Source organism: Nicotiana tomentosiformis, chromosome 8 (genome assembly GCF_000390325.3).
Source record: "Nicotiana tomentosiformis chromosome 8, ASM39032v3, whole genome shotgun sequence".
Lineage (NCBI taxonomy): Eukaryota > Viridiplantae > Streptophyta > Magnoliopsida > Solanales > Solanaceae > Nicotiana > Nicotiana tomentosiformis.
The window spans coordinates 23,116,108-23,140,388 of record NC_090819.1 but is presented as its reverse complement, the minus strand read 5'-3'; the positions used below and the strand labels follow the sequence as shown (position 1 = coordinate 23,140,388).

Here is a 24,281-nt window from a genome sequence, read left to right as displayed (position 1 = left end):
GGCTTCGATCACAGGCTCGAGCCTGGACCTCGGTCATGGCCTCGATCAGGGAGTCGAGGTTGGGCCTTCGATCATAGCCTCAATCATGGCATCGAGCTTGAGCCTTCGATCAGGGCATCGAGCATGGGTCTCGATCCTAGCCCTCGAGCCTTACCTTCGATCATGCCCTCGAGCCTTGCCTTCGATCGAGGCTTCGATACTGAGCCTCGTCCCTGGCTTCGACTCAGGCCTCGATCGTGGGCTCGATATCTGGGTTCGATCTGGGGCTTCGATCTCTGGGCTTGATATTTGGCTCGATATCTGGGCTCGATCACAGCCCAGACTGTCCAACAGAAGACGAAAAATTGCAGCAGCTTTTTAACTCAATATTTTGATCTGTTAACCCTCCGAAACTCACCCGAGGCCTTCGGGACCTCAACCAAATATACCAACAAGTCCTAAAATATCATACAAACTTAGTCGAACCTCTAAATCACCTCAAACAACGCTAAAACTATGAATCATACCCCAATTCAAGCTTAATGAAACTAAGAGTTTTCAACTTCTACATTCAATGTCGGAACCTACCAAATCAACTCCGATTGACCTCAAATTGTACACACAAGACATAAATTACATGACAGAGCTATAAAAATTTTCGGAACTGGATTTTGACTCCGGTATCAAAAAGTCAACTCATCGGTCAAACTTCCAAACTTAAATTCTTGTTTTTAGCCATTTCATGCCTAATTTAACTACGGACTTCCAAATAAAATTTCGAATACGCTCGTAAGTCCAAAATTACCATACGGAGCTGTTGGAATCATCAAAATTCTATTCCGGGGTCATTTTTACAAAATGTTGACCGAAGTCAAACTTAGCACTTTAAGGCCAACTTAAGGAACCAAGTGTTCTGGTTTCATCCCAAACACTTCCAAATCCCAAACCAACTATCCCCGCAAGTCATAAATCATTACAAGCACCTACATGAAGTTTTATTTTAGGTAACAGGGTTCTAAAAGTTAAAATGACTGGTTGGGTCATTACAATATCCATAAACAATCCTTTTTTCTTGCTATATCCTATAAGTGTTTTATAATTGCTGCTTTGTTACATAATTTTATATCCTAACATATTTAAACCACCAGCTGCTGCTGGGTGCACACTCTCCCCCAGGCCAGTAGTGCTTTCCTTGAGATAATAGCAACACCGGTCCACAAGAAGGTCCTACAAATTGCCTCAATCAACTTCATGACTTGCTTTGGAAGTAAGAATATTTGCGCCCAGCAAGTTTGAATACCAAAAATCATAGTCTTTATTGCGCCCAGCAAGTTTGGATTGGCTTTTAAAAAGTAGCTTATGAGCTAAAAAGCCATAAGTTTGTAATATCCAACTTTTGATTTTAAAATAAGCCAATCCAAATACCCTTTAAGCCCTTTATAGTCAGGTGAAGATCACTTTTAACCCTCGTCTAAAATTATTTATATTCGGTAACTGAAAAAGTGTATAAAATTTATATTTTTTTTATATAAAACATACAAAAATATATATAACACATATATTTTTCGGCTATTATTTGATAGCAACTATAGAGTCATTTTTTTCCTTTATAATCAGGTTAAGGCCCAAGCCAGATCCCACCGTCTAGGGCATGTTGGTGGCCCAAGAGTGAAGGTGCAACTTGGAAATCTTCCTCACAGTATACTTAATTAAATAATACATACACTAAACACTATATTTATAATTGTAGTAATTATTTGCAATATAAATAGCTAGATTACATTATCATAAGCAGATATCTTCACATCGAAGTCAGGGTTTTTATTGCAGCAGGTAAATTGAGAAGAAGAAATAAGAAAACAAGTATAGTACATGCGCGGCGCGGCACTGTGCATGGCATTGTTCATCAAACACTCCCTAGAAAGGGAGCACATTTTCTTCCAGTTTTTCTCCGAAGCCAACGGCTTCAGGTAATTCGCAAGCTACACCGGCTTGGATAAAAGATGGCACTCTTTCAAAATCAAAAGAGTGACACTTCTTATCCCTCGAGGATCTAGGGAAGGGGTTGAGTAATCATGCCCCAAATTCCTATAAACATGAGACTGTGGAGGGGAAGCATTCCTTTCTTGATCGCCTGCCACTGGTGGAGGAGATGTGGTTGTTGCTGGCAGGGAAGGAGAAGCTGGTGTCGATGGGTGTGAAGTTGTTGGTAACGAGGGATGAGAGAGAGCTGCATCAGAGGAAGTGCTGATTATTGTTTGCTTAGTGGTCGAAGGCAGAAAAGGTCCAGGGTCTGAACTTCTTAGATCAGAGACAGCAATGAGAACTGGAAAGCAAGAATTAACACTATCTACCAAGTCCTTTGCGCCCCAAAGTGCTTGTATTTATTCTGTGGTCGGGTTTTGAATCTCTCCTGGCTGAGCATCCAGTTGAGATGATAAAGATGATAATTTTCTCCTTTGAAGGGAGGCCTCTTCATCACTGGCTTCCCCTTCATCATCGAGCACCACTATGACTGTGGCCGGCTCGGTCAGTGTTTTCTTTACCTTCTTCATTTGAGTCCCAGCCGAGGAAGAGCGTCGTCTATTTGGTTTCTTGTTATCGAGTTGGGGAATCCAAGAGGAGGCACCCTCACCCGACAAAGATCCACGACCTCTGTTTCGGGCAAGGGCACTTTGCAACCCCCTCCTAGCCTCTTCCGGGTCAACTAAGGCGTCGACATCGGGGCAGGTGACAGAGCCCTACGGAAGTCCTGTATTAAGCAAAAAATGAAGTTAGCAACTTTTTTCATGAAGTTATTTGTGTTCGTACAAATATAAAAGGAAGAAGGACTCGGTTTACCCTGATATTTGGCCTTCCACCTGTATTTAGAAGCCATTTTCTTCCACTGGAAGAATCCTGGTATCGTGATTTCCAGAAGTTTTTGAACCCATTGGTCCATACCTTGAACTTGTGGTGGTTCCCATCGGGTAGCTGGAATAAAAGAAACAGGAAGATCAACAACAACGAAAAATAATATTTTCACGAAGGAAGGAAATAAATAATTGAAAACTTACGAAAGCAATTCCACGGCTCAGGAAAAGATGGAGTGGTGGCTGGGATGATGTCCCTGGTAGCAATAATGAGGACTCGCTCCATCCACCCACGATTGTTGTCATCATCCACACTGGTGAGAAGAGCATAGTGGCCACATTTGCTGGAGTTTATTACTCCCCCATGAAAAACTTTAGAAGAGTAAAGATTCATCAGGTGTGCAAGGGTTAGGATTTCCCCGGTCTTTGTGCATAGTTGGCGAAGGCAAATTACCATTCTCCATATAGATGGACCTACTTGTGCTAAGCAGACCTGGTACTGATGGCAAAACTCCAAAATTATAGGGTTGAGCTCTTCATTCGACCCCAGATAGAATGGACCCAAGGTAAAGGAGTACGTATAGACTTACGTAAAACCCACCTTGGTGAAACCAACCCGCGTATCTGAGGCAAGGATTTCAAGATTGGGGAAGTTACAATCCTTCCTTACAATTGGGATACTTCAAAGGCGAATAGAGGAAGGATACCTGCTAGCAGGCCAAGTCCATGAAGATAGAGAAGTGGCCTTCTCCTGAAAATCATTAGCAGTGCTGAGATGTTTTGGTATGATGGTGCTTACAGTGGAAGGTTTAGAATCAACACCGTCTTCCCTGTCCTTGTTTTTCTTTGGTCTTCCACCGAAGAAAAGACTAGTGCTTCCAAAGAGTGCAAAGAAAGAAGCTATGGTGATAAAAGGTTAGTAAAACTTTTTCTAAAAGAGTTGAAGAAGATGGAAAATTTTCTAAGCAGATGCAATGATAAAGAAAGACTTATGAAAGTTTTTAGAAGTAAAGAAGTAAAAATAATGGGTAGAAGGGGAGTTATAGACGGCAAAAATCGTGGTCATGATTATCTCAAAAATCGAAGAAACTATTTGATGAATCATGGGTTAACATGTATTCGGGGTATTAAATGCGAGAAGATGTGCGTCCTTTCAAGCGTCAGTGACTGTTCAGGAACTTTCTCGTCAAAAAAGAAATCTTCACTAACTTCCCGGCAACACTAGGATATGTCATCGAAAAGTAGGGGGACTATCTGTATGGGTTAAAACTAGTTTGTAACATATGGTTGAATGGAAGTCAGGCAACAACCAATACCGGACACAACGAATGTAATCGACATCGAATAAATTCCTAAGGGAGCACAGTTAACAGGGGGAAATTAAGGTTTTGCCATCGGATAGCAATCAATGAGGGAATATTCTCTAACATTAAATGAGCGACCGTTGCAAAAAATATTTGCATTCTTGATTTGTCGTTATATATTTATCAATGACTCTTTTATTATCATTTTAGAGAAGTTTGATCCTAGGATCTTGTTTCTATAGGTAAAGCTAAAAATAGTAGGCTCGGCGGTCATTGTAACACACGTAATTTTTTGCAGACATAAGCTATATTTTACTTTTGCTCTCAATTAAACAACTTTATTTACATTTTATCATTATTTTCACTTTTGTACCTCGGAGGCATTGCACCCGGAGGCAGACTTGTCATCTTCTTCAATTTCAATTGCTGAATCTTATTTTTATCTTATTTCTTTATCATTTTCGGATCAAATCAGTTCGCTTGTTTATAAACCATATAGCAAATTTAACTGTATCGTTTTACGGGTAAACATCTCATTGATTAAATTAGGATTTTAAAGAAACGTATAACATTTTTGGCTACTTCGCAGTCTCCTAACAGGATTACATGTGCGGGATGATGTTAAAGAATATATTTATCCCCTTATCAGTTATGTAGGAATTTATAATGTTCTAGATCATTTCACTTATCGCTTCAAGAATTTGAATATGACGCTCAAATTATATTGTCAAACACAATCCTTCGGGAAGGAAAAAGAGGCAACTTACGAGGCTTTAATCTAACGTGATAGAAATTGAAGGTCAACAATTTTTTTTGTTTCATGTCTATTAACTAATAGAGTAAGGTGTCGGGGATCTTAGTACCTCAATTGGTTGATTACCTGAATTTTCAACTTGTTAGTAAGGGTTTAATTTTCCACTTTGTTATTCCCTTCACCTATCCTTTTATATAATAAATGAAACATAATAAGTTGTTAGGTATTTATCTAGTATCTAATTTAATTAATTTTGCAAGTTATTTGCGGTATAAAACATAATAATATATCTAAACTTGTTATAAAATAAAAGCAACTTAGTAAAACATGAACAAGACATGTTATTATGAAATAAAAGCAATTTAGTAAAACATGAATAAGAAATGGAGATAGAGAGAAAGAAGAGATTTTCTTCTTCAATTGTGTATATTTTTCTATCTATTACAAGGCCTTTATATAGGCATGAAAAGTGAAGAAAAATATGTTATTGAATATGTCATTAAGCATAGAAATATATCATTGAATATGTCATTAAGCATTTGAGAAGATCATGGAGGAAGAGTAGACATCCACCATAATTTGATTTTTCTTATAACACTCCCCCTTGGATGTCCATAGATAATGTGCCTCGTTAAAACCTTATTAGGAAAAAATCCTATGGCAAAAAAATTCTAGTGAAGGAAAAAGAGTACACATGTTTAGAAATACGCCTTTTGGTTGCCTCGTTAAAAACCTTGCAAGGAAAACCCAGTGGGACAAAACCTTGTAAGAAAAAAGAGTACAACGCGTATTAACTCCCCCTGATGAGAGCATCAATTCACATTCTTGAACCTTCGTATCCCAATCTTGTACACTAGTTTCTTGAAGGTTGACGTCGGTAGAGATTTGGTGAACAAATCAGCCATATTATCACTTGAACGGATCTGTTGCACATTGATATCACCATTCTTTTGAAGATCATGTGTGAAAAATAACTTTGGTGAAATGTGCTTTGTCATATCCCCTTTTATGAATCCTCCCTTTAACTGGGCTATGCATGTTGCATTGTCTTCATACAAAATTATGGGTAGTTTGTCACACTTCAAACTACATTTGTCTTGAATAAGGTGTATTATAGACCTCAACTATACACATTCTCGACTTGCTTCATGAATAGCAATTATCTCAGCATGATTAGATGAAGTAGCCACGATTGATTGCTTAGTCGATCGCCAAGATATGGCAGTGCCTCCGTATGTAAACACATAGCCTGTTTGAGATCGAACCTTTTGTGGGTCATATAAATACCCAGCATCGGCATAACCAACAAGATCAGGACTGCAATCATTGCCATAAAATAATCCCATATCGGTAGTCCCTTTTAGATACCGCAATATGTGTTTGATTCCATTCCAATGTCTCCTTGAAGGAGCAGAGCTATATCTTGTTAAGACATTAACTGAAAAAGTTATGTCAGACCTTGTAATGTTAGAAAGATACATTAGTGTACCAATTGCACTAAGATATGGTACATCAGGACCAAGAAGCTCTTCATTATTTTCATGAGGTCGGAATGGATGTGCTTTATCCATATAAAATCGCTTTAAAATTATTTTAGTGTATGTTGATTGATGGACAAAAATTCCATCTTTCATATACTTAATTTGTAGACCAAGACAAAATTTTGTCTTTCCAAGATCTTTCATTTCAAATTCTTTCTTTAAATAGTCTACTACTTTAGGAAGCTCTACTGCTTTAGGAAGCCCCCTAGGAGTTCCAATGATATTTAAATCATCAACATACACGGTGATTATAACAAATTTAGATCCAGATCTTTTTATAAAGACACAAGGACAAATTGAATCATTCTTGTACCCTTCTTTCAACAGGTACTCACTCAGGCGATTATACCACATGCGCCCTGATTGTTTCAATCCGTATACGGATTTTTGAAGCTTTATTTAATAAATTTCTGGGACACCTTAATATGCTTCAGAACAATTTAAATCCTTTAATGATTTCCATTATACGCATATCACGTTTTTCTTGTATTGCCAGATTAAAACCTGAAATGGCGACATCCACGACAAGAGAACATGTCTCTATATAATCAATTCCAGGATATTTACAAATCTTCTTGTGACACAAGTCGTCTTTATGTCTATCGACTTGACCTTTTTTTCCGCACAAGAATACATTTATACCTCCACTGTCTTTATACTTTCAGGTGTTGGGACTATCCGTCCAACTTCATATTTTTCAGGTGAAATCAATTTTCATTGCGTATTTTTCATTTGGCCAATCATTTATCTGTCCAAATTTCATGACAGATTTGAGCTCAAGATCCTCGTCAATATTAATAACATTGAGCGCTACATTATATTAACCATATCGTCGACGATTATTTTATATCGGTTCTACTATTACCCAATAAAGACATAACTTATTGAGATCTCTTTATCTTATTATTTTCAGGTACCTGAGCCTCTCCCATGAGGTCTTATGAAGTGTTATGTCGTGGTACTCTTTTAGAGCACTTGTCTCCTTATTATGACCATCTTGAACATTTGCTCCTCTCCTTCTTCAAGGAGTTTTATCTTTGGAACCGATTAGTCTATTATGCTTTATGCATGCCATGGACTCTATTCATTATGAACTTTATTTTATTTGGAACATTAACAGCTGAATATGATATTTAGTTTTGGGTCAGCAAATACGCCTGGCAATATTTTACAAATGAATTATCACTTGAACTTCAAGTTCACATTTTCTCGTACGAGGATCTCGATGTACTCATAATAATTCATTACATGCATTACTTTTTCAGCTTCCCATTTTCTCCCCCTATTGTTGAGATCACCAACACATATCCCTAGCCTTATTTGGGGATCCATCTTTGTGTATTGTGGTGGAATAATTAAATCATATAGAACATTCATATTTCTAGATGAAAATTATTTGGTTCCTAACCCTGAACCGATTGTGATAGGGAGAACTTATCATAACTTGGCTAGATGCGTACAAGTGATGTTGTATATTAAATAATACATCACATACCAAATTTTATTTTGGCAATTTTGTTCTCATAACCAATGGTTTAGATATAATTGGAGGCATACAATTTCTACTAAACCAACTTGGATTTAAACCTGTATTATCAAGATAAATCATCATAATTTATATTCTGGAACTGTGCTATAATAATTTGAGCAATCAATCTTGCAAAAGCCAAACTACAAGTTGATAACAAATGCACATGTGACCATATAATAGATGCATCTATTAAAATCATATAATAGTAAACAGTCCACATGGAAGGTGACTGGGCCCATAAATTTATCACATTTTATTCGTTCGAGAAATCAAAGGATTCAATCCCAACCTTAACTGGTATATCATGAGAATAAGCAGCACAAGAAAATTCTTGAAAAATCTTATATTTCTTCAATATATGCCAATATAATTCTCAATTAATTTTTTCGCATCATAATTGAACCGAGATGATCAACCGGTCATGCCAACTAATATTTATTTCAATAAACCTCTAGTTTACTTGTGGCTTGTGATTGCATCATCATGCTTATACTTGTGTAGTACAAATAGAAGAAAAGTCAAGTAACCTTTCATATTTACCCGATATGATTATAGTAATATAAAGATATTCAATCTTCTTTTCATTTATAGTCTCAATATGCCAACCACTTTGGCTAATATATTTGTAAATCAAAATAATTCTTTTGATACTTACTACAATATTAATGTCATGAACAATTTCATTCATCCGGGTAGTAACAAATTAGTTCTTTCAAAACTCTTAACTGCTTTTGTACTACAAGATCTTTTGTCACACCATCCATATAATGAATGTCTCATTCACAAAGATAATCATATCATAATAATTGTCATGTTCAAAATCATCACAAGTAAAATAATTTCTTGCTTTAATTTTGCTTTTAATAACTTTTATGAGGCATGACAAAATATTTTTTGGCGTATCACATGCATGCGACCAATGATATATTCATGTAACTACACAATAATATTCATTATCTTTCTTTATCTCAAACCTCCCTTAGATGTGAGTTGTAGTATTTATCCAACTATGCACAAGTACATTATTATGCATAATCTTTATTATATATATATTTTCACATTCGCTTTCAGGAATGAGTATGCAATCTCAATGTTTATCACAAGTCACATTCTCTTCAAAGAATTTCTCCCATTTTATAATTACCATAGTGATAACTATTATTATTTTGGCCTTTCGCACGCCCTCATTCATTGGTCAACCACTTGTCTTTATTTACACTTATCATGCACTGCTATCACATTCACTTCAAGAATGGAGCAAATCAAGTGGGACAAGCTTCATGCTTTTTCATGAAAATTACATTATTTTTTCTTTAGTTATTATTATTATTATCAATATGGTGCATTAGGACTCAAACCCAATGCTTTACCCATATAAAGGCATGCTAGGCCATAATGCGTTGATAGATAATGCGTTGGCATAACATGATGTATTTCATTAGGATATATGCCAATTTTGCTTTCAATGAAATATTTCATGTTATGGTAAAAATATTATTACTAAATTACCTTAATAATTATCTATCATAGTATGTAAAAGGTCAGAATATATATATATACGTTGGAATACTATCTTTGTCCTATAAGAGATGTAGCAAATAAAGACATATCTTTCCAGTTCTTTATTTCACTGGATACAATTGAAAAAAATACTTTTACTAAACACTGCACATAAAGTTAATGCAAAGATATAAAAGTATGAATGGGTTTAGATGGATGTAAAACTTATCTTTGTATTATCATCCAAGACATTTTTCATTGTACTTGATCTCATTGCCTGCTTATAATTTACATAGTCTTGACGTAGAAGATCATGAAATGAGCAATTCGTGCTGATAACATGTTATAAAATAAAAGCAACTTAGTAAAACATGAACAAGACATGTTGTTATAAAATAAAAGCAATTTAGTAAAACATGAACAAGAAATGGAGATAGAGAGAAAGAAGAGATTTTCTTCTTCAATTGTGTATATTTTTCTATCTATTACAAGACCTTTATATAGGCATGAAAAGTGAAGAAACATATGTCATTGAATATGTCATTAAGCATAGAAATATGTTATTGAATATGTCATTAAGCATTTGAGAAGATCATGGGGGATGAGTAGACATCCACCATAATTTGATTTTTCTTATAACAAAACTAACGTATTCATGAAATAGATTAAAGAATTGAAATCCCTTTCCTTTACAAAGGCGAAATGCAAAGCCCCACCACCACCACCCACTCCACCCCACCCCCAACCCCCAAAAGTAAAGTTATAATTTAAAATTTTTGGGTTCAAAATTTTAATCTTTTTATGTTATTAAATATTAAATTAATAATTACTACTCCATAAAACATATTTAATGGACTAAAATATTAAGCTCAGTCGCATCTATAACTGTAACTCCTGCTCCTCTACAAGCCCACACATACGACACAATACTTAAATTATCACTGGTGCCACATTAACCATTTTAATGATTTTAATCCTAATCAACGCCCCACATTACCTCAGGGGCGGATGTAGAGCAAACTTTGTTATCCAATCTGTGTTACTATAATAAATAATAAAATAATAAATTTTCTGATCAAGCCATATTTATAGTCATTTCTGGCACTGTTTCTGAAAAGGTTTGCAACCTTTCAGAAACAGCCATGGTTGTTGGAACATGTGGGAACATTTCACGTAAAATAATTCGGGAAAGAACCAGACCGGGGCGGGTCGCGGGTCCTGGGTTATTCCAATCGATCTTTGACCAAATCTGAATCCGAAGCCGAGCCAAGCCGAACGAGAGACGACGATGACAACGGCGTGAGGCTTCCTTTCTTTCCAACCCATTTAACACCAAGAGATGTGCTTTCTCAATATAAGCACATTCACCTTTCTTTCCACCACCAATGAGAGACATTTTGCTCTTTCCAAAGCAAAAGGGAACTCACTTTCCCTTTACTTTCTTCCCTCCATTTCCCATTCACCAGTTTTTTAATTCCAACAATCCCCCACATGAATAGGGAATAGATATAAGACAAAGGAATGCACGGATGATTGTGTGATTTACATGCAATGATTAATTGCATCTGGATAAGTAGGTTTTCCTTTGAACTTTCCGTAGTAAACTTATATCGAATATACTCGGTCAATCGCTAGATTTGATATCCTTGAACTTTCAAGCTTTGTTGTATACCTAGACAACATAAGTCACACAATCAACCCTTAACCATCTATGGTTCTCACGGTTGTGTTCGTTTCATCCAAGAACACCGCCTGGTTTCATGAGTGCTTAGAGAATGGGCTTTTACTTTTATTCCCCTTGAAGCGCTTACACTTCACACTCACATAGGTGATTTCTACTCGTGTAATCCTATAGACACACTATCTGAATATTTTCTGCCAGACTTAGCAAATCATTAAAAAACTTTAAGCTTTATTGACTCATCAAAAAAGCCTTAATGCTTTACCTTGATTTCTGAACATTGTCTTCATCATGAGAATGGGTTGAGTTATTTGACAATGTTGAACCGTCATTGTTTGATCTCTTTGAACCTAGATCTTGGGATCTCCGGTCTGCTAGGTAGAGTTACTGCCATGATGACTTGTCCTAGCCCTTAACCCCATTCCCTTCGATGATCTTTCAGCTACCTATTTAGATAGGCCTTTTGTAAGTGGATCCGACACGTTATCTCTTGACTTTAAGTAGTCAATCGTGATAATACCACTAGAGAGTAGTTGTCTAATGGTATTGTGTCTTCGTCAAATGTGACGAGATTTTTTGTTATACATAACACTCCCTACCTTGACTATTGCTGCTTGACTATCACAATGTATACATATAGGTGCCAAAGGTTTGGGCCAAAATAGAATATCTTCCAAGAAATTCCTGAGCCATTCTGCTTCTTCACCGGCCTTTTCTAAAGCTATAAATTCAGATTCCATTGTAGAATGGGCGATGCACGTTTGTTTGGATGATTTCTAAGACACTGCTCCACCCGCAATTGTGAAAATATATCCACTCATGGATTTAACTTCATATGATCCGGTGATCCAATTTGCATCACTATATCCCTCGATCACGAAGAGATATTTGTTATAATGTAAAGCATAATTTTGAGTATGTTTCAGATACCCCAAAACTCATTTCATTGCCATCCAATATATTTGATTGGGATTACTTGTAAATCGACTCAGTTTGCTAATAGCACATGCTATATTTGGTCGCGAACAATTCATGATATACATCAAACTTCCCAATACTCTTGCATAGTCCAATTGTGAGTCACTTTCACCTTCATTCTTTTGAAGTGCATAACTCACGTCATTTGGAGTTTTGGCAATATTGAAATTCAAATACTTGAACTTGTCAAGTACTTTTTCAATATAGTGAGACTGTGATAATTCTAGACCTTGTGGGGTCTTGTGAATTCTGATTCCTAAGATCACATCAGCAACTCCTAAGTCTTTCATGTCAAATTTGCTAGCCAACATGCATTTAGTAGCATTTGTATCTGCCATATTTTTGCTCATTATCGACATGTCATAAACATATAAACAAACAATGACTTCATGACCTGGAGTATTTTTAATGTAAACATATTTGTCTTACTTGTTGATTTTAAACCCATTTGCCAACATTGTTTGGGTGCTTGTTTAAGTCCATAAAGCGACTTAACCAGTTTGCACACTTTTGTTTCTTTACCCGAAACCACAAAACCCCCAGGTTGTTCCAAGTAAATCACTTCCTCCCATTCTCCATTTAAGAAAGTTGTTTTAACATCCATTTGATGGATTTCAAGACCATACACGGTTGCCAGTGCCACTAACACCCTAATAGATGTTATCCTCGTTACTGGCAAGTAAGTTTCAAAGTAATCTAGGCCTTCCTTTTGTCAATAACCTTTAACAACAAGTCTTGTCTTATATTTGTTAATAGTGCCATCAGCTTTCATATTCCGTTTAAAGATCCATTTCGAACCTAAAGGCTTATTTCCTGGAGGAAAATCAACCAATTCCCATGTATAGTTATCCAAAATTGATTGAATCTCACTATTGACTAGCTCTTTCCAAAATACTGAATCAGAAGATGACATAGCTGATTTGAACGTTTGAGGCTCATTTTCAAGCAAGAATGTCACAAAATCTGGTCCAAAGGAAGTAGATGTTCTTTGACGTTTACTACGCCTTGGATCTTCGTTACTTAGAGTATTTTCCTTTGGTTCTTCTCGTGTTCGTTTAGGTCTTTCACTTAACGACTCGCATTCAGTTTTATACGGATAGATCCTTTCAAAGAATTCAGCATTATCTTATTTAATTACTGTATTAACATGAATTTCGGGATTATCATATTTATGAACTAAAAACCGACATGCTTTATTGTTTGTAGCATATCCAATAAAAATGCAATCCGCAGTTTTTGGTCCGATTTTTACCCTTTTGGGTAAAGGTACTTGTACCTTTGCTAAAAACCTCCACACTTTGAAATATTTCAAGTTGGATTCTCTTCCTTTCCATTTTTCATATGGAATAGATTGCATTTTGTTGTGGGGTACTCTATTGAGTATTTGGTTAGCTGTAAGGATAGCTCCCCCCGGAACTTATTAATAAAGAATTCATCATTTTTTTTAATGTCCGATTTTTTCTTTCCGCAATTCCATTAGATTGAGGTGTGTAGGGAGCAGTAGATTGATGGATAATTCCATATTCCAAAAATATTTCTGCAAACGAAAATTCATATTCTCCACTCCTATCACTTCTAATCATTCTGATCTTTTTATTCAATTGATTCTCCACTTCATTCTTGTATTGCTTAAATGCTTCAATTGCTTCATCCTTACTATTAAGCAAATAAACATAACAACATCGAGTACAATCTTCAATAAAAGTTATAAAATACTTTTTTCACCTCGACATGGTGTCGACTTCATATCACAAATGTCAGTATGAATTAAGTCTAAAGGATTTGAATTCCTTTCAACAGACTTATAAGGATGTTTTACAAACTTAGATTCAACACATATTTGACATTATGATTTATTACACTCGAATTTAGGCAATACTTCTAAATTAATTAACTTCCTCAAGGTTTTATAATTGATATGTCCTAAACGAATATACCATAAATCATTTGACTCCAATAAATAAGAAGAAGCTGAAATTTTATTAATACTGTCAACAACCATTACATTGAGTTTGAAAAGGCCTTCTGTGAGGTAGCCCTTTCCAACATACATTTCATTCTTGCTTACAACAACTTTGTCACATACAAATACACATTTGAATCTATTCCTAACAAGTAAAGAAGTTAAAACTAAATTCTTTCTAATAGTAGGAACATGAAGAACGTTGTTGAGCATTAACACCTTGCCGGAAGTCATCGTCAGGAATATCTTCCCATAACCCTCAATCTTGGTTGTTGCAGTATTTCCCATGGAAATCTCTTCTTCGGGACCAGCAGTAGAGTAAGTCGCAAATGCTTCTTTGACAGCACAAACATGTCGAGTGGCTCCAGAGTTAATCCACCACTCCTTCGGATTTCAAACTAGGTTGCATTCCGAAAGAATTGCACACAAATCATCGATGTCATCATTCTTCTCCACTATATTGTCTTGTCCCATTTTCTTATCCTTTTTCGGGAGACGACAATCAGGGTCTTTGTGACCTACTTTTCTACAATTGTAGAAGTTGCCCTTGAATTTCTTCTTGTTCTGATCCTTAGTCTATCCAGAAGACCTCTTCCTTTTCTTACTTTTTGGAGCAGTCTCCTTAACGGTATTAGATCCCATAATCATTGAATTTTCAAGAGACTTCTTCTCGGCTGTTTTGTTGTCTTCCTCAATCTTGAGACGAATCACAAGATCTTCTAACTTCATTTCTTTGCGCTTGTGCTTAAAATAGTTTTTGAAATCTCTCCACGAAGGAGGTAATTTTTCAATCATTGCATCCGCTTGAAATGCATCATTCACTACCATACCTTCAGCAATAAGGTCGTGAAAAATAAGTTGAAGCTCTTGAACTTGGGTTCCAAAAGTTTTGTTGTCTATCATTTTATAGTCTAGAAACTTGGCAACCACAAACTTTTTCAAGGATGCATCTTCAGTCTTGTACTTCTTCTCAAGTGCGTCCCATAATTCTTTAGAAGTTTTCATAGCACTGTAGACATTGTACAAGTCATCCTCCAAAACACTTAGTATGTAGCCTTTGCAAAGAAAGGCTGCATGTTTCCATGCATCAACAATCATAAACTTCTCATTGTCCGGCATGTCGGCGGCAAGCACTGGAGGGTCTTTACTGGTGAACTTCTGCATACCAAGTGTGATAAGCCAGAAAAATACCCTTTGCTGCCATCCCTTGAAGTTGGCTACAGAAAATTTTCCTGGTTTCTCAGCTAGTGGCACAACAATTCGGCTTGATGAGTCTATCTTCGTTGCCGCAACAGTCGCAGAAGGATTGCCATTCTCAATTGTTATTTCTCACTGTCAATAATAGAAGAGTTCAATTAATGGCAAAAATAGAACAGTAAACAGTACTGTAATTAATGATAAACAGCACGTTTAATAAAAAAATCAAAGTTTTTACATATTGTATCACAGAAAATGATAAAATTTTTATGTTCTTCAAATCGTTTCTGCATTTTAATACTCCGATAAAGGTTTTATATCTTCAAATCAGAATAGAAAAAATTAGAAAGAGTAGAAAACCACACAGGTTTTAATCTCCAAAAATATAATACAGATTATAATATAAAAAATCATTTCCTTAACATTGTTATCTAATCTATGTTACTATAATGAATAATGAAACAGAAAACTTTCTAAAAGAGAAAACTGAAACAGAAAGTTAGTAGCAACAGAATGTCGAAATAATATCTGGAAATAATTTTGGAATTGTCACGACCCAAAATCTGACCTGTCGTGATGGCGCCTATCTCGATACTAGGCAAGCTGGCAATCTCATTAACCACCGATTTCCTTTAAGTTTGAAAAACATAATATTTGAATACAATACAAAATCCCACAAATACCGATACAAACACTCCCCAAAACTTGGTGTCACTGAGCACATGAGCATCTATCATGAATACAAGTCCGAAAAATACGATCCATAATGGTCTGAGACCAAATACTGTAAACAAGGAGATGGGGAAGGAGAGGCAAGGTCTGCGAAATACGGCAGCTACCTCTGAATCTCTGAAAAATCATAGCAATGACAGATAGCAACTACGTGCAACAACAAATGAAAAGCAAGTACAGACTCTCCGGGCAACAATCACTCATTTCGTCACAACAGCTCAACCACTCGGCTCTCAGCCCTCAGCACTCACACTCAATAGGTACCCACGCTCATTGGGAGTGTACAGACTCCGGAGGGGCTCCTACAGCCCAAGCGCTATAATTCGCACGGACAACTCACATGTTATAGTATCAATATCTGGATCTGCACGGACAACTCACGTGCTATAGTATAATATCTAGATCCGCACGGACAACTCATGTGCTGCATGGACAACTCACGTGCTATAGTATAATAATACACAATCAGGCCCTAGGCCTCGCTCAGTCATAAATCTCTCCAGTCTCTCGGGCTCTCAACAATCATGAAATCAGCCCAACCAACAATGATATGATGCATCAATAATGAACAATAGAGACTAGGATAAATAATCAAGTAAATTGTGACTGAGTACAAAACAACAATTAAGCAGATAGTTCAACATGTACACGACCTCTGTGGGTCCCAGCATTACCAACATATAGCCTAAACATGGTTTCTAACATGACCTACAGTCAAATTTTGACAACACATAGAGAGCACATAGCTAATAACAAGTTATTTAACTTTACAGTTTTCACGGGACGGACCAAGTCACGATCCCCTCGGTGCATGCCCACACGCCTGTCGCCAAGCATGTGGGTCACCTCCAAAATAATCACATGATACAAAGTTCGGGGTTTCATACCCTCAAGATCAGATTTATAACTGTTACTTAGCTCAAGCCGTGAAATTCTTATTCTGCAATGTCTTTTCCTCGTGAATTAGCCTCCAAACGCCTCGAATCTAGCCATAAATAACTCGATTCAATCAATAAAATTTATTCGAATTAATTCCATAAACAAAATCCTAATTTTCCATAAAAATCCGAAAATTAGCTCAAAATTTGTTTGTGGGGCCCACGCCTCAGAACCCGATATAAGTTACAAAATCTGAATGCCCATTCAACCACGAGTCCAACCATAAAAATTTTACTCAAATCCGACATCAACTCGACCCTCAAATCTCCAACCACTCCACTAACTCTACGCGATCTCGACCGTTTTCATGCGTTCGCGAGTCACAAAATCCCAGAGCTACGCGATCGCATCCCTCTTCACGCGATCGTGTAGAAAAAAACTCATCATCCCCCAATTAACCCTACGTGATCGCGAATATCCCCACGCGATCGCATAGAACAAAACCTCAATGCCCAACTAAGCCTACGCGATCGCGTCCCAATCTTCGCGATCGCGAAGAAGGTTTGAAACACTAGAAATCAGCAGCTTCCAGCAGTGCAAAAATGAAGGAAAAATAATTTGAATACCATTCGAAACACGTCCGAGCCCCTCGGGACCTCAACCAAATATACCAACAAGTCCTAAAATATTATACGAACTTAGTCGAACCCTCAAATCACCTCAAACAACACTAAAACCATGAATCGCACCTCAATTCAAGCCTAATGAACTTTGAACTTTTAATTTCTATATCTTGTGCCGAAATACATCAAATCAATCCGGAATGACTCCAAATTTTGTACACAAGTTATAAATGACATAACGAAGCTATTCCAATTTTTAGAATCAGATTCTGACCTCGATATCAAAAAGTCAATCCCCCGGTAAAACTTCCCAAAATTCAACTTTAGGCATTTCAAGCCTAATTCTACTACGGACCTTCAAATAATTTTTCGGACACACTCCTAAATCCAAAATTACCATACGGAGCTATTGGAATCATTAGAATTAAATTTTGAGGTCGTTTACACATAAGCCAATATCCGGTCAACTATTTCAACTTAAGCTTCCAACATGAAAATTCATTCTTCCAAGCTAACTCTGAAATACCTTAAAACCAAAACTAACAATTCACACAAGTCATAATACCTTGTATGAAGTTATTCAAGACTTCAAATAGTTGAAAGGAGCGTAAATGCTCAAAACGACCGATCGGGTCGTTACAGGAATAAATCGAGCCCACTGAATGCACACTGTATCCTTAAGAAAATTATTCCCCTTAAGTACGCGAGGTGTTGAGTATTATCCTCCAAGAATAGAATGATTTAACTTACCAGTGTATTGGTACCAAAAACTCTGATGAATTGCGAACCACTCAACAACAACAACAACAATAATAACCCAGTATAATTCCACTAGTGGGGTCTGGGAAGGATAGTTTGTACGCAGACCTTACCTCTACCCTGGGGTAGAGAGGCTGTTTCCGATAGACCCTCGGCTCCCTCCCTCCAAGAACTCCCCACCTTGCTCTTGGGGTGACTCGAACTGCGAACCACTCAATGGTTGTAAAATATGCTGGAAACTTTTGTGTAGAAGAAGAAGAAGAAGATCAGAAAATTTTTCATAAGGAAAGATTCTGGGATCAAGCCATATTTATAGCCATTTTCTGGCACTGTTTCTGAAAAGGTTTGCAACCTTTCAGAAACAGCCATGGTTGTTGGAATAGGTGGGAACATTTCACGTTTTATAGAATTTCCGCAAGTTCAGGCACCATCAAACGCAAATCTCGGATTTTTATCTATACATAAGTCCGAAAACATTCTCAATTGCTATATATAATTCTCAAACCCACTGAAATTTTATCAGGAGTCACCCACTTTGCTCACATCTAATTGCACCGCCCAAATGGGCCAAAAGACACGTGCCCCATTAGCACCATAACACTCAAAGCAGTAACTTTACTTTAACACCACATACCAAATTCATACTCCGTACGCACTACATCATTCACCAATAAAAAGTCACTCATCCCACGATTGTTTTCTCATATACTCATTCGTGCAATATAATCCGTAACCAGGAATTTTCCTTATTCGAGTCATTTTCGAACTCCACCTCTGCAAGTCATCACTGATTCCCAAGTATACTTTAGACCCAAACAAAATTTGACACATACCCATGAATTGATTTGTCTATAGCAGGCTCCCCCAATTGGCTAAAAGCCATAGATTAAAATACTCCATAATGCACAATACCTATACCCTATTATTGTCATAATACCGTAGTCAGCATGACATTGTGATTGCTGCTGCCAAGCGCGAGTCTGCGTTCGAGGAGCAAATAAATAATTTGAAGGCAAGCTTAAACTCCAGAACTGAGAAGGCCTATGTTGCCGAGTTGAAAGGGGCTTGAATAGAATAAAGGCTAAAGAGGTCAATGGACCAAAACCGGCTTCACCGCCCTGAGCTCTAAGAGGGACGACCTTCAGGCCGAAATCGATAGACTCCAAGCAAAGTTCAAGGACCAAGAGGATTCACTCTTATTTGAAAAGACTTGTGCTATATATCATATGAGGAGGAAAATATTGGAAGAGGCCAAAACGGGCATCGTTGATATTGATGATTGCATCGTCAAGGCCCGAGAACTAGAGCTAACTGCTCGAGAAAATCCTCCCGCTCAGCTCGTTGCAACTGACTCTTCGCGTATTGGTTGCAAGTACTTGAGCTTAAAAAAGATGAAGGCTCTGAACCGGTAGTGGGTCCACCTTCTTCTACCGGGGGAAATGTAGATCTCTCCCTCCCTTTGGGTTTTGGTGACAATGATGCATAATTTCTTTCTCTTTTTTTTGTACTTTGTAACTGTGCCAATTCTTTCACTGAGTTTGGCACTTGATAAATAAATAATTTTTTTTGCTTAAGTGTTGTGCAAAATATTCCTTTCGCGTTTAACTAATTAAAGCTTAGGGTATATTTTCATCCGATAGCTTTTGATTTCAGGCATAAATTCTTCCGAAATAAACCCTTTTCTATGAGGGTTTTATAAGAGAGAGCCCTTATGTTTATGTTGCTCTTGAAGAGGGCGTCTCCTGTTCATTCTGGCACATGCATATGAAGTTATTTAGTTAACTTTCAAACCAAAAATTTAACTCATCATTTGGACAAGAAATAAGATAAAAATAAAAGAACTTTATTTATTCCTTATATCTTTAAGGGTACATAAGCATTCATTTACTTAAGTAAAAAAAACTGCCAATATATGTGGCTAACTTGTACAACTTATTTCTACGGGGCTGATCATGTAGTCCCCGGTCCTGATGAAACATTGACCCCGATTCTAATAGTCCCTAATTTATGTGGAATTTTTGTTGTCATATCTTATACTATTACCTGCCCCCAGTGTTCGAATGTGAAGTATACGAATTCGAACACTGGAAGTCTTGCTTCACCGGTGGAAACAACTTGTGAATGGTTAAATAATCCTTTTTAGTGATGGAAGGCAAAGCTTGCCACCGAGCCAAAGATTATTTAACCATCCACATAGCCATTCACCATCGATGTGAAAATTTTGTTCCTTGATATTTAAAGTTCTTGCCTTTGCCCATGACGCTTCCTTCGTAGTATGCTTTTCGTCGCTGCCTTGTTAAAAACTTTGCTAGAAAAACCTGATTGGGACAAAAATTGGACGAAGGGAAAAAAAATGCATCATATACTTTCAGTATTGGTAACATCCATCAACAATAATTCCTTTTGAGTTGAGACACGTTCCAATTGGGGGTAATTTGACCCCATCTTGATTTTCCAACTCGTACGACCCTTTTCGCTGATAGATGAAACCCAGTAAGGTTCTTCCCATGTTGGTCCTAGCTTCCCGGCATTGACTTCCCGAGTTCTCTGAGACACCCTTCTCAAAACCAAGTCTCTCACCTTTACGTAACGGAGATTGGACCTACGATTATAATATCTTTCCATCATTTGTTTTTGAGTCACCATCCTCACGTATGCCAAGTCCCTGTGTTCCTCGAGCAAATCCAGTTTCACCAGCAATGCTTCATTTGTTTTCTTCTTCATTTGTTCGGGAAAATCGTAAAGTCGGATCCCCCACTTCTACCGGTATCAGAGCTTCCATGCCATATACGAGATAGAAAGGTGTTTCTCTCGTGATCGACTTTGTTGTTGTTCGATATGCCCACAGTACTCCCGGTAGCTCATCGGACCATTAGCCCTTAGCATCTTCTAACTTTTTCTTCAGGTTTTGAATAATTACCTTATTGGTTGATTCCGCCTGCCCGTTAGCACTTGGATGGTATGGTGAAGATATAATTCCCTTAATTTTCAATTCTTCCAATAATTTGGTTACTTTTGAGCCTATGAATTGCGACCCGTTATCACAAGCAATTTTCTTCGATATTCCGAATTGGAAAATTAAGTGGTCCCATATCACTTTGCGTTCACCGATCTTTTGTAAGGTTCTGCTTCAACCTATTTAGTGAAGTAGTCAGTTAAAACTAAAAGAAATCGTACCTTTACGGGACTCGGTGATAAAGGACCAACTATGTTCATCCCCCATTTCATGAATGGCCATGGGGACAACACCGAATGCAGGAGTTACGCTGGTTGGTGTACCAACTATGCATAACATTGACACTTGTAACACTTCTGAACGAATGTCTTTGCGTCCTGTTCCATCCGAGGCCAATAATAACTTGCCCTGATCAACTCTTAAATGATAATAAAAGAGTTATTGATGAATATGTAACAACAGACCATGAATGCATTCTCTGCAACGATCGCTCATTTATTGTTAGGGAATATTCCCTCATTGAATGTTATCTGATGGCAAACCCATGATTTCCTCCCGTTAACTGTGCTCCCTTTGTTATTTACCTGATGTCTTTTATATTTGTTATATCCGGTATTGGTTGTGTACTGGCTTGCCTTTTTCTTGCCTTCGGTTTCACGTGTTATGCTGCCATTCAACCATCTATTACAAACCTGTTTTACCCCATACACGAGAGAAAAGTGTATTCTCTAATGTCTTCCTGCACACATAATCTTGATTCTTCGGCTTACACATAATAAAATGGGATTTTTTCTGTTCATAAATGGATATATGACCTTATGATTAGTGAAGAGTGCATTGTGAAAGATAAGGAGGGAAACGTCGACCAGAGCCAGATCCAAGATTACAATTTAATAGGTTCAACTTTGTACTTAACTAATTATACTATTAAAATATTATTCAATCTAATGTTTGTTGCTATTTTAATAGATATTTATATATATATATTTTCTATACTCCGTGTCGAAAGTTATAGGTTCAAATAAATTCGTGGTTGAAAGGCTACATCCGTTCCTGGAACAGACCCTTATCCAATCACTCAAGTCTTCATCAGTTTCTACTTTCTATAAATTTAGCTCCATTTCTAATCTTCCATGTCGACTTGCCCATCTCTTCAATTATTTCCTTGTCATATTTATATTAAAAAAAATGACGCAGCAAATTGAAGGCATTAAAACGAGATTCCGGAACCAAAGTGTGGTACTTTTGGACTCAAGCGACCAAAATAGGTAAAAAAAAAAGAAGAAGACCGGGCACAATAATATATATAGCGAGATGAATAATTACGCTATAGGTATAGCGCGCATATATACCGCGCTATACATAAATATTGGGCCCACCAATAATTCTTCTGCACTTAACTGACACACCAATAATTCATAGGGATATAGCGCGCATATTTAAGGCGATATACATTAAATAACTGTACCCCCGAGCTAGTTTTCTCCTTATTAAAGAGTTTCAGGATTTTGTAAAAATCCATTCAGGATCCTTCAAATCTTCCGTAATATTTGTTCATTAAATATTTGTTCGTTAAGTTATTTTGCATTTTGTCATAATGTCCGAAGAGCGAAAAATTAGGGTTCCATTATATTGGGGGGGGGAGGGGAGGTGAGGTTGTGGTGGAGAATAACTCAGTATGCTATAGTTGTTCTCCACAATGTCATGTTAAATTGTCACTTACAATGGAGTACGATACATTGGTATCATTGTTATGTAATAAAATGAGGGTGAGCAAACATTCGGTGAATATTAAAGTAACCGGAAGATATCTATATTCTGTTACTCCGCAAGGGGTTGCTTGTTATGCTGAGTTTAATATAGAAGATGATGAAGCTTTGAGAGATTTTTTGAGGACTCCGGATGAACACCGGGAACTTCTTATGTTAAAAATGTTGGAAATGTACGTCAAGGCTGAAGATATTCGCAATAATGAAGTTCCGCAAAGTAGGGATAACCCTCAATCATCGGGTGGTTATTTTGGAGAAGTTTTAGCGGAATATGATACGAGTGAAAGAGTTTGGCCTAATCTAAACTTATCTCCACAGGCGAATGAGGATCGAGGACATAATTTCTCCCCAAGTTTACATAATCCACAAGCCGAGTGGTAAACTTCAATTTTTCCTTGTGTTACGATATTTATTTTTATGTATTGAATTCGTATTAACACTCATATACTCTATAAGGGGTACTGGTCAGATATGAATTTTACAAGTTATGAACCAACGGACAGTTGGAATATGCCTAGTTTTGGTGTGTTGGATCATGGTGGTCCATCTGGGAGTCATCACCACAAGATAATGTGCATCATGGATATCAACACATTATAATTTGTAAGTGAATTGATAAAGTGTATATGTAAAGTTTGTATAAATTTGAGAAACTCATTATTTTATTGGTGGTGTAGTGAAAACAAGCAACTTGAAGGTCCTGTCCTTACTCAATTGCCCGAAGACGACATATTTAATCGGGATCTGGTAGATGCGTAAAGTCAGGAAGAGAATAGTGATTATGACAACAATACTGATGAGTCTGGAGATGACACACCCTTCCTTGATGAGGGTGATGATGATGAGGATGAGAATGTTGAACCTGATTTGACGAGGGAGCATGCTCCAAATCCCTTTAGACCAACAGTGTACGAGTCCCATGTGCTGTTTCATTCAAGGGAGATTCCCTACCTTGATCATTTTCCAAGTATGCCGGATGTGGATGACCTCACAAGGGATCTTGACAAAATTCGGACAACAACGTGGGATGAATATTGAGCAACAGTGCTGTCAAAGGGCATGCTTTTTGTTGATAAAGCGCGCCTAAGCAGGTCGGTGCAAATGTACAACATAAAAGAGTGTCGTGAGATCGTGGTTCATGAGTCATCTCCGGACGTATACAAGGTTATTTGTTGTAGATGGTTTCAAGGTTGTAATTGGATTCTGCGTGCGCGGAAGGTGAAAACAAATATGTGGGTTGTGGGTAAATATATTGGCACCCACAATTGTGAAATGGACACATT

At 37.1% G+C, this 24,281-nt stretch overlaps 1 protein-coding gene across 1 annotated transcript; it reads right to left on the bottom strand.

The window, feature by feature from the left end:
• Positions 1-14,659: 14,659 nt before the first annotated feature.
• On the bottom strand, positions 14,660-20,997 carry LOC138897185 (uncharacterized). The gene is made up of 2 exons (XM_070183145.1): positions 20,640-20,997; positions 14,660-15,411 (listed from the first exon to the last, which is right to left on the bottom strand). Exons 1-2 carry the CDS (start codon positions 20,995-20,997, stop codon positions 14,660-14,662), a joined length of 1,110 nt encoding a protein of 369 aa, XP_070039246.1.
• Positions 20,998-24,281: the final 3,284 nt, after the last annotated feature.

Coding starts and splice junctions, on each gene's coding strand:
- LOC138897185 (XM_070183145.1), bottom strand. CDS start 20,997: ATGAAGAAGAAAACAAATGAAGCATTGCTGGTGAAACTGGATTTGCTC. Junction 15,412..20,639: donor GGATGTTACCAATACTGAAA/GTATATGATGCA, acceptor ATTGACAGTGAG/AAATAACAATTGAGAATGGC.